At 37.7% G+C, this 10,956-nt stretch overlaps 2 protein-coding genes across 4 annotated transcripts; one reads left to right on the plus strand and one right to left on the minus strand.

Moving 5' to 3' along the window:
• Window positions 1-3,919: 3,919 nt before the first annotated feature.
• Window positions 3,920-6,171, plus strand: LOC122037033 (acyl transferase 9-like). Its single transcript, XM_042596487.1, has 2 exons — window positions 3,920-4,358; window positions 5,153-6,171. Exons 1-2 carry the CDS (start codon window positions 3,951-3,953, stop codon window positions 5,978-5,980), a joined length of 1,236 nt encoding a protein of 411 aa, XP_042452421.1. The 5' UTR covers window positions 3,920-3,950; the 3' UTR covers window positions 5,981-6,171.
• A 3,541-nt stretch (window positions 6,172-9,712) lies between these two features.
• On the minus strand, window positions 9,713-10,747 carry LOC122037032 (embryogenesis-like protein). 3 transcript variants are annotated; one of them, XM_042596486.1, is made up of 2 exons: window positions 10,262-10,747; window positions 9,713-9,985 (listed from the first exon to the last, which is right to left on the minus strand). In XM_042596486.1, the coding sequence occupies exon 1, from the start codon at window positions 10,705-10,707 to the stop codon at window positions 10,270-10,272; it is 438 nt and encodes a 145-aa protein (XP_042452420.1). In that variant the 5' UTR covers window positions 10,708-10,747; the 3' UTR covers window positions 9,713-9,985; window positions 10,262-10,269. The 3 variants fall into 3 exon arrangements, with proteins under 3 accessions (XP_042452420.1, XP_042452419.1, XP_042452418.1); XM_042596485.1 differs by lacking the exon at window positions 9,713-9,985 and adding an exon at window positions 10,020-10,102; XM_042596484.1 differs by lacking the exon at window positions 9,713-9,985 and adding an exon at window positions 10,020-10,110.
• Between the last annotated feature and the right edge of the window lie 209 nt (window positions 10,748-10,956).

The raw sequence follows: 10,956 nt of genomic DNA on the forward strand, positions 1-10,956 counted from the left end.
AGAAAATAGAATCTTTATAGGGTACTCCCTAAACATTAGAGAATATAGAGTTTACAATAAAACTACCCTAAGAATTGAGGAAACAACCAATGTAAAATTCGACGAAATTACTAAAGAAACTAACTCAACTCAACCGCAACACCAACCAATTGATTTCACTAGAGCTAGCACTGATCGAGGGGGAGCAAGTGAAAATCCAATTGACGAATATGAAATTGAACAAAATATACCATATAAAATGAACAAACACAAACTTAGGCTAGAACAATAAGAACTAGCTCAGACCACCCAGTTGAACAAATTATAGGTGACCCAGACCTAAGAGTTCAGACTAGATCATCTTTTAGAAATCTAAGTCTAATATCATTAATTTATAAAATCGAACTGAATCATAGCCATGCAGGAAGAACTGACCCAATTTGAGAAAAATGAAGTCTGAGACTTAGTACCACTACCTAATAATAAAAAGGTAATAGAAACAAAATGGGTATTCAGAAATAAACTAAGTGAAAATAAGGAAATTTTAAGAAATAAGGCTAGACTAGTAGCCAAAGGGTTTAGTCAAATAGAGGGATTTGACTATGATGAAACATATGCTCTAGTGGCTAGATTTGAGTCCATCAGAATGCTACTGAGCTATGCAGCCTATAAAGGTTTTAAACTTTATCAAATGGATGTTAAATTTGCCTTTCTAAATGAGCTAATAAAAGAAAAAGTTTATATAGGTCAACCACTCGGATTTGAAAATATAGATCAATCCTGACCATGTCTTTAAACTTAAGAAAGTATTGTATGGTCTTAAACAAGCACCTATGGCCTGGTATGAAAGACTGACCTCCTACCTAATCTCTAAAGAGTTCAACCAGGTCAAATTGATTCAACTTTATTTGTAAAATCAGTTAAACAAGATATCTTTATAGCCCAAGTATATGTAGACGACATAATTTTTTGACTCAACCAACTCAAACTTTTTACAAGAATTTAGAACTTTAATGGAACAAGAATTTGAAATAAGTCAAGTGATTGCAAATGGTAAGTGAAGGTAAGCAACTAGAGGAGAAATCCAGTGAGGACGCGTTCCCCGTTGAGGGAACTATAAGTGTCGATCCAACTTAGGTCCATCTGGGAAATCTAAGTTGAGATCTTGACTATGTCCTGGTCTCGTGGAGACGGGATCTAATTAATACTCATATTTTATCATGTTGTGCTAACTCTGTTTTGCAGGGTAAAATATATTTTTCGATTGTTTGGACTAAGCTTTTCATGCAGGTGGAAGATGCTGAAGAAAAGGGTTCGGGCACCTGGAGCTGGTTCGAGCGCCCGGAGTAGGCTCGCCCAGTGGGTGCCGAGGGCGCCCAGGCGATCTGGGCACCCAAACTCGATCCAGACGCTCGAAATCCAAAAAATCATTCACAAGTTGACGTGGAGTGCGTCGATTGGCCGAACCACGTGGTTCAGGCACCCGAAATGGACCTATTTAAAGGCCTTCGACTCGGAGCTTCAGAACAACAATTGCGACAAGTTTTCTTCTTGCTCGGTTCTCCGAAAAAGCTCCTGCGACACTGTGAAGTTCCTCTGACAACCGGCGACTCAAATTTTCATATTTTCCTTGTTGTCGGTAACCTTATTTTTTAGTTCTTGAAACATATTTCTTGCTTGGTGCTCCGAAAAAGCTTCTGCGACACTATGAAACTCCTCTGACAACCGACAACTCAAATTTTCATATTTTCCTTATTGTCGGTAACCTTATTTTTTAGTTCTTGTACTTATCTTGAAACACATTTTTGTGAACTATTAGTGGATTGCCCAACGAAAACACTCGACGAGTGCGAGCCTTAGAGTAGGAGTCATCGAAAGCTCCGAACCAAGTAAAATCAACTTATGTTAGTGTTGTTTGTTTCTTCCGTTTTCCGCTGCGTAACTTAATTTTAATTTAAATTTTTCGACGATTGCTATTCATCCCTCCTCTAACATTCTTTCGGATCCTACATGAAGTATGCATTCATTACTCTTAATGGTCACGTTTAATTTGTTGGGTTATGCATTAATGTTATGGTTGAGTTTGCACATCAATACCTATTCATTTTGGTCAATCAAGTTATTAACTTGATTGAATGAAACAACTCAATTTCAACAAAACAATAATCTCCAGTATTACTATTATTATTACTATTATTATTATTATTATTTTACTTTTTAGATAGAACATCCAGAGATAATTACTTATTACTTGTTGCATAATCTTAAATTTAGCATGAATTTTTATAATTTTGTAACAAATATGGCTTCAATTGTTTTTGTTTTTTAAATTTATAAATAAAATCAAGTTAACAAATTGAGTGATCAGATTTATGCTAAGCAGCTATCAAATATAAGTTGCAGGTTCAAAACCGACTTAAAAAAAAAGAAAAAGTCAGTGCACGACGTTTTTTCAATGGATCATATTAGATTTATTATATGTAATCTTTTTCTACATTTTAAACGACTTTCTATAACACGAATTTACGATCACAAATCACACTATAACAACTTTACACCTAAATTCCTTTTCAAATGAAAGCCAACAACTCAACGCTTAAAATAATTATGAGAAATAAAACGAGGGATTGAAATAGTGAGTTAGGGCATGTCTCAGTAAACTGCTTTAGGTAATGCGAAGAAAAATGATATCATCGAGAAAGAATCTTAATGAAATACTTAATAGACACATAAAATGATGGGATCCACAAAAAGTGAAATAGTAGGTCATGAATTTATGTGTCTATCCTTGAACATTTCATTGAGATTTTTACTTGAGTGTATCATAGTGGCAAAAGACGAATACGCTCGCCCCAGCGTCCCCGCCAACTCGTTCCAGGACCAACATGGAGGAGGTAAACCATGGACGGTTACTAGTCTTTGGAATAATGACTAACACATAAGGGAGACATTTACCTCGATTTTACCAAACTTCGAACCCCAAATCTCATGATAACAACACCTCTTCCTTGAATGTATCATAGCTCTTTATGGAAATGAGCTTCGATCTAGAAAGTCGATCTAGGTTTAGGGCAGGCCGATAAGGCTAAATTTCTTCGGTCCAAAGTACTACTCAACTAGGGGCAAAATCTAAAGCTTTGAAAATTATTTATTTCATATCAAAAAGTATAAATTCAAATAAATTTAAATTTATAATATTTTATTCGATTATTTTTAGAAGATACTCTAATTTCATTTTGAATGAATCGAACTAAATTTAATTTTGAACTATTTTAAATTATAGTTCCATTTTTTTGAATTAAAATTTAAAATTATTTATATATTCAAACTTTGAGCAGAATTTGAATATCACATATAATATCTATTTTTCAACTTTTTGAATATTAGTTCCTTGATTCTCCTTTAATTCTATTAAGAGGGTAAGCGAATCCAAGTTTTTCCTTGACTTTTTGAATCCGTTCAAAAAAATATTTGATTGATATTTAAAATTATTAAATTTTAATTAAACTCAAATTTGATAATTTTTAAAATTAAATTTAAGCTCATAATATTTTTTTTCTATTATTTAAGATCAGTTTTTATTTCGAACCGAAAATTATTTATATTTTGGAAGTTTGAATCTATTTAAATATCATAGATATTATTTACAATTTATTTTTAACAACCCTTGACCATTGACCCACGTGATTGATAACCACGGCCCACCGCCGTATTCATTAATTATTTTATATTAAATTTTAACCTAATAATTTGTACAATAAAAATAAAATAAGGTCTCTCCAACAAAAAGTCAACGATGCAAATTAAAAATTCTCCAATTTTTTAATCGAGGTTTTAATGAATTAATTAATTAGTTGGAAATTTCGGTGAATTGAATTAATCGCATGGTACGATACGATCCGTTATATAATTACAACGAATAAGACGCCAAGCCAAGCAAAGCAAAGCCAGCACCGACTTCCGGCTGCTCAATGGGCTTCACCGTCACCAAGATCTCCGAGGGCTACGTCCGGCCTGCGGAGCCGACGCCCCCGGGCTCGCTGAACCTTGACTGGATCGGCCGCTACCCGACCCACCGCGGCCTAGTCGACTCCCTTCACATCTTCAAGTACGGCAAGGATCCCGCTGGGGTCATCCGCAAGGCGCTAGCCCGGGCGTTGGTGCATTACTACCCCATTGCGGGTAGGATTGTGCAGCCGGAGGGCTGCGAGCCCCGGATTGAGTGCACCGGTGATGGCGTCTGGTTTGTGGCTGCCTCCGCCGACTGCAGCCTCGCCGACGTCAACTACCTGGAGCGTCCCATGATGCTCGGGCAGAATGACATCCTGCCCTACACTGAGCTGGAGACCAGCCCCGCCAACACTTTGGTGATGATTCAGGTAAGCCTCAGTTCAGTATAACGTGAATCTTGTTAGATTGGAGGAACAAAAAGTGAATGCTATAAATCTGCTGATTCTTTGTTGTTGAAATTGATCTGTTGCCATATCGATTCAAAAGACGGATTTATGCATTCTGGTCTCTGGATACGGCAGTAAATAAATCGAGCCTTCATGAAAAAACTTGATGTTTGATTTAATAAAAATTTATTTATATTGGTTCAATACAATTTATTTAACTAAATAAATAAATTTGAACGCATGTTTAGCTAAACAAACGTTTAGCTAGCCAAGCATGACTTTGGGAATGGCAGGTAAACGAGTCAAACTTTATCCAAAACGAACCAAACCGTTGAAACAGTTGTTCAAATTCAAGCTTAACTTGACCTCTTTTTATGAGCTTAAATTTATTTCAAGTTTGACTTGAAATTAATTTGTTAAATATTATCGAACTCTCAATTTGTTTGAAATTTTTATATTTTTCAACTTTTTTTTAGTTGATTAGTGAATCTGATTTTGAGAGTTTCTTTGTTTGCTTATCATATTAACAAAAACTTTATTGATGAATATAGTTTACAAACAGATCACAAACTTTCTATTTGTGAACATTGTTAATCAACATTAATAAGTTCAACAACTTATTTATTTTATTTAATGAGATATTTAAACTTATTTATTTAATTGACCTTTTATATTGAATGAACATAAATAACTTCATACTAAGCCGGTTCTTTGGCTATTGCAATGATGCAATTATCTACTCCTAACTATTTCTGGTAATTGCATCAAAACAATAGGTCACCGAGTTCACATGTGGTGGGTTCGTCATGGGTCTAAGGACCAACCATGCATTTGCTGATGGCTTAGGATCGGCACAGGTCATTTCCGCCATCGGTGACCTTGCTCGTGGCCTCCCGGAGCCGATCGTCAAGCCTGTCTGGAACCGGGACAGCTCTCCCAATCCAAAGATCAAACCTGCTCCGCTCCCCGACTTGCCCAAGCTGGCCTTGGAGTACTCTGCGGTCGACTTCCCCACACGCTATCTCAACCAACTAAAAAAGCAGTACAAGGTGCACAGCAATGGCAAATGGTGTTCCACCTTTGACATCATAATCGCCAAAGTTTGGCAATGCCGCACTAGGGCTATTTACTCGGATCCTGATGTCAATATCCGCCTGTGTTTCTTCGCGAGCACTCGCCATATTTTGAAGATCGACAAAGGCTACTGTGGCAATTCAATCTTCCCAGTGAAAGTCTTAGCAACGAGTGGGAAGATTAATACCTTGTCAGTCGTCGAGATTGTGGACTTGATCAAGGAGGCCAAGGACCAGATGGCAACCGACGTCCAGAAGTGGGCTAATGATGAGTTCGAAGTTGATCCCTTCAGCATGACATTCAACTATGAAACCATATACATCTCAGATTGGACTAAGCTGGGATTCTCAGAAGTTGACTATGGATGGGGGGTTCCGGTGTATTGTGGTCCATTTACCAACAACGACTACATTGCTTCCTGCATTCTTCTGAAAGCACCGGTGCCTTTTGAGGGCACCCGGCTGATAGCCAGATGCGTCTCCAAAGAGCACATCGATGCATTTAACAAGCGAGTGAATCAGTTCGACTAAGGAAGATTCAAGAGTTTTTGAGAATTGCATATTTATATGATTCTGGTGTTCAAGAGTTTTTAAGAATTGCATACTTGTATGATTCTGGTGAGATTATGTGAGCTTATTTGGTTGTGGAATGTCTTATTTTATCACTGCCTTTAATTCTTCATCCAAAATTGGTGTTTTTTTTCTTTTTACTGTCCTGCATCAACTCAGCTTTATGCATTACTTATAGTTTTTTAGCCGAATGAGAGGAAATTGTAATGATTAGTTCTTACTTCATATGCGTGATTTTCTAAAGTAATATAACAAATTGTGTTAATATATTAAAAATGATTATATCATCATAATTGAGAATAAGTTAATCTTGGCCAACTAATTAGAAGTCATTTCCGGGTAAAATTTTGTTCCTTGTATTACAAACTACTCTTTTTTAAGACAATAATTCAGATAGACGACCTCGTCTATCTCCCTGATTCAACTATAAAATAATTTCATAATACAACTTATGATTCGAGATAGACCTCCATAACATTTGTCACTATTATGATTTGAACTCTAATCCTCTTGTTTGTTTGTATTATTTTACTATTTTACCAAACCTATGTAAGTATCCCGTGATGGTTTTGATGTTATCAACCAAGCCAAGTTAGGTCCTGTTGTTATTTTAATATCTTGTGTCTAAGTGTGCAGGAACTTAGGAGCACAGGAAGTCGAACGAAAGACACAGCTAGAGAGAAGGACGACACAAGAGAGAGCCGACGGACTCGGTGCGTCAAAGGGACGAGGCGCTGCGGAAGAGTACACTGGAAGATGAGAAGGAGGCGCGTGGTGTTTCCGAGGGACGAGAAGTCGGAGTGGAAGACCGCTCGAGAAGGCCGAAAAATGGGTTAGGGTGAGCCCAATTCTGGATGACCGAAATCACCCAAGCGAACGGAGCCAAAGTGGAAGACCCGGACGAAAAGTGAACTTGAAGTTAACTGTGGGGCACCCGGACCGGTCTGCTTTATCTAGGACGCCTCGCCAAGGCGCCCCTTTGCGAAGGCGGTCCGGGCGCCCGAAACCCCTCCAAGCGGCCAGACCAGAAATTTTATCCAAACCCGTTTCGTCGCAATCCATTGCGACACTGATAAAATTTTATCCACGTCCAGGCGCCAAGAACCCTTCCAGGTGCTTGGATTAGGCCTATAAATGCAGTCTTGATTTCTGTAGTTAGAACAACAGTTGTAACAACTTCTGTGCTTACACTTCTAGTTTTGTTCTCTACTTTTTACGCTTTCAACGTTGTAAGAGGCTACTCCACCTTTGGAAGAAGGAGATTTAGTGAGCTTTATTTGTCTTGGTTTAGTAATCCTCTGATTGCAAACCAAGTAAATCTTTATTGCCTCTATCTTTATTTTATTCATTTCTTTTTTGTTGTTTTACAAGTATTTTGCCTAACTTAGTCCGAAGTTTGAGGAAGCCCCCCTCCCCTTCTAGCCAGCCGCTAGAGGACCAACAACCTATGGGGGCTAAATATCAAGTTTTTATTTTTATTTTTATAATCCAAGTGTCCAAGTTTTGCTCGATTAATCTTAGAGGCAGACGGTCTTCCCTCCAGCTTCGCCTACCGAGTTATTCCAAAGCATAATTTATGCACATTTAAAGACCGACTTCCATAATATTTATCCCTATTAAAATTCAAACTTTGGTCTTTTATTTGTCCCCTACGGACAATTTGTTTACAAACAACTCTGATGTATTGATGTTCAACTACAGGAACGCAAGTCAACCAAGCAATAGAAAAATGATATATGACTTTTATTGTACTCTTCTTCTTGTTGTTAGTATGCTTGTTGGACTCTATTACTTGGTGGAACATGTCCAACATATTAAATAGTTTTCAAGTTATTGTTGCTGGGAAAATAATGTTTGAATGTGGCCAAATTCGACCAAGTTAATATGATATATTTGACAATAAGAAGTTAAATTTTGTATGGGTTATTAATATGTGCATCCAGTGTGCAATGACTTAAAACAATGCATGTGAACCTCGTGGAGTTAGTTGACTCAATGTGGTCAAGTTGGATCGCATAGCAAACTAGAAGATTTTGGTGCATTTGAAGAACCAAAGGCCTTACATGATGTAGACTGTATGGCATGAAGCATGTGATTGCATAGTTTGTGTGCTCGATGGCTTGGTGACCTCAAAAGAGGTGGACTTATAAGCATGGAGTATCTAATGGTATGGAACGAGCTCAAGGAGGTTGATGCATTCGATGGATCGAAAACCTAATAAAAGGTGAACTCCAGAATGTCAAACATTAGGTGTTGAGCACCTACATGTATGCATTTATCATTAAGCAACATTATTGTAAGTAACTAAAGTGTTTAATTAGGTATGGGGTAGGCTATCTGGCGGTTTGATATGATCATATGAAGCTTTTGATCAGAGTACAACTTGTCTCGAGTCATAGGAACTTCAAGTGGAGGAGGGATCACCCACTAAAACTAATCAACTAAAATATGTCAATTGATTGAGGAGTCAACTAAATGTAATGATTGGATGTTGATTCTAGTGGATTGGAGGTGAATTTGATGAACAAACTCGTCATAAAGAGCATGAAGTGAGCGTCAAATGATAAGTCAAAGATAAAAGACACGAAGAAAAAACATTTAACTAAGCATGCACCTAGACCCTAGAGGCTTTGGACAAATGAATCTCTCTTTACTGGAAATAATGATATGCAAATTCAGACAAATACAAGGTGCATTACATTTCTGTGGACTAATAGAGGTTTTTTAACATTGCAAAGAACAGAAACTGAGAAAATCATCAATAGTGGTAGCAAAAGGAAAACTATGATGCACCATTTACAAAACATATGCAATAGTTAGTGCTAAATGTATGAAGATGATTCACCTAACTTTTGGAAAAGACGACTACGCAATATAACTTAGTGGTTTGTAGAGGTTAACTAGAGAATTAAAAGTGTACACTAAAACAAGAATGCATTAAAAGTATTAAAGAGCTCTATGACGAATAGATGTCTGCACAACAACAAGCTAGAACCTTGAAGCCACCTAGAAATTGAAAAGAGGACATCAGAGTGCTTGTACTGGTCCTCGAGCAAGGATAAGAGTTTTGTGCCACATTTCACAAAGAGGAGATTTTTCACATTGCTAACCAAATCTGGTTGTGCTATTAATATTCACAACAACAATGGGCTCTAGATTTATGTATTGTCGTTTGGTACTAATCTATAGCTTATCTGATAAATCATATTTCATCCAAGATGATTTTGGAGATCATGGAGAAAATTAATATGAAAATTTTCAAATTTAAATAGTAGTTCATTCTCTCCCATGTTTTTTCACCTTAATACATCAAGGGTATACATTTCCAAATAAATCTCTTTGCATTCTCATGTTTAGTGTGTGTTTGCTATGATACAAGTTTATCGCCAATAGTCACTTCACTTAGCCCTGCTATTTGTGAATTAATGTAGCACGGTTACATATATTGTGTCAAATCTAGTCCATTTATAAGCACCATAGAAGTATACAATTGTTTTTGTCCAATAGATGATTGCCACTCATGTCAACTGAAGTGATTAGTTAATTTCTTCAACAAATCATCGAGAGATTCTCGAATAGCCTTTACTCGAAACAAACCTAGACTATAACTTAAACCAACTGCAAGATAAGAGGTATATATGTACAGACTACATACATAACTATGTGAAAAATGTGAATATTGACAACCATGAGGATATCACAAATTGCCTTCGGAGTATATTAACTTTCATTGTATCAGATATTATTTACAATAAGGTCTAATAATCAAAACAACTACAGTGATTAAAGAGAATAAGAATGTCATAGATATCAATAACACTCCATGATGAATGTAGAGAAAATAACTCTGATGAGAAAAAACTTGACATGACAGAGTCAAAGCAAACTAGTTTAATCTTCTAGGGAATACCAACCCAAATCTTGTAATTTAGTTGTATCATTCAACTTCAATCTCTACTTCCTTTTCTACAAATGCAAATTGTTCAGAATTCAGCTAGAATACACAAAGGCTTACACATTTATCCTTTCAAAACCACCATCCCCCTCAGTAATGCACAAGAGTACAACAACGATAACACAAACCTGATCCACTGGGAAGAATACATATATTATTGCAATTTAATCCGATGGAATCGAATGTTTAACGCAGTGAATGCGAGAACAGAATTTTACTGATGAAAAAGTAGATTTCAAACAAAGACAGATCCGACAACAGTGAAGAAGAAGAAGAAGAAGACTCACCTCTAGAATCATTCATCATCCAGCTGTTTGAACTCCGCCTTCAGCTGCTCGATCTTAAGGCCCATCGACCTTTTCAGCGCCGTCTGGTCTTTCTCTGGCAGCCTACCCAGAAGCCCCTCGAACATGTCCAGCACCGTCTTTACCGCCTCGCGAGCGCACTCCGCCTCCTCGTCGAAGTAAATCGTCTCCTTCGACTCCATAGCGGATTCGATCTCCTCCCTGGCCTCCGCGAACTTTAAGTTTATCTCGTCCACTTCCTTGAGGTAATCGACCGCCGCCCCGCCGGTGGAGAAGCCGAGACGGCCTTGATTCGAAAGAAGCGGGCGCCATCTAACTGGGACGGCCGAAGGTAAAGGGAGCAGGAGGGGAATCGGTCGGCGGTTGAGGGTTTCGGTGGAGAAGGTGGAGAGGGATTTGAGAAGGAGAGATGAAGCGGTCCGCCGCATGCTGAACGAGGGCTTTCCAACGGAATCCAATTCCAAGTCGTGAGAGAAGCTGCGAAGGGATTTTTATCGTTGGAAAATTTTGCTTTACCCCAGAAGTTTCACAAATTTTGTTTTTCAGTTGGCAGATCCGGCCACGGAAATTCTAACAGATTACCGGTGTAAATCAGAGAATGGCTTGGTTTTATATCCCAGTTCAGATCCCCTATTTTTTTCTATCCCCATGTCTCGTTATCGATCGGACGGATCAGA

The sequence above is a fragment of the Zingiber officinale genome, unplaced genomic scaffold (genome assembly GCF_018446385.1).
Source record: "Zingiber officinale cultivar Zhangliang unplaced genomic scaffold, Zo_v1.1 ctg230, whole genome shotgun sequence".
NCBI lineage: Eukaryota > Viridiplantae > Streptophyta > Magnoliopsida > Zingiberales > Zingiberaceae > Zingiber > Zingiber officinale.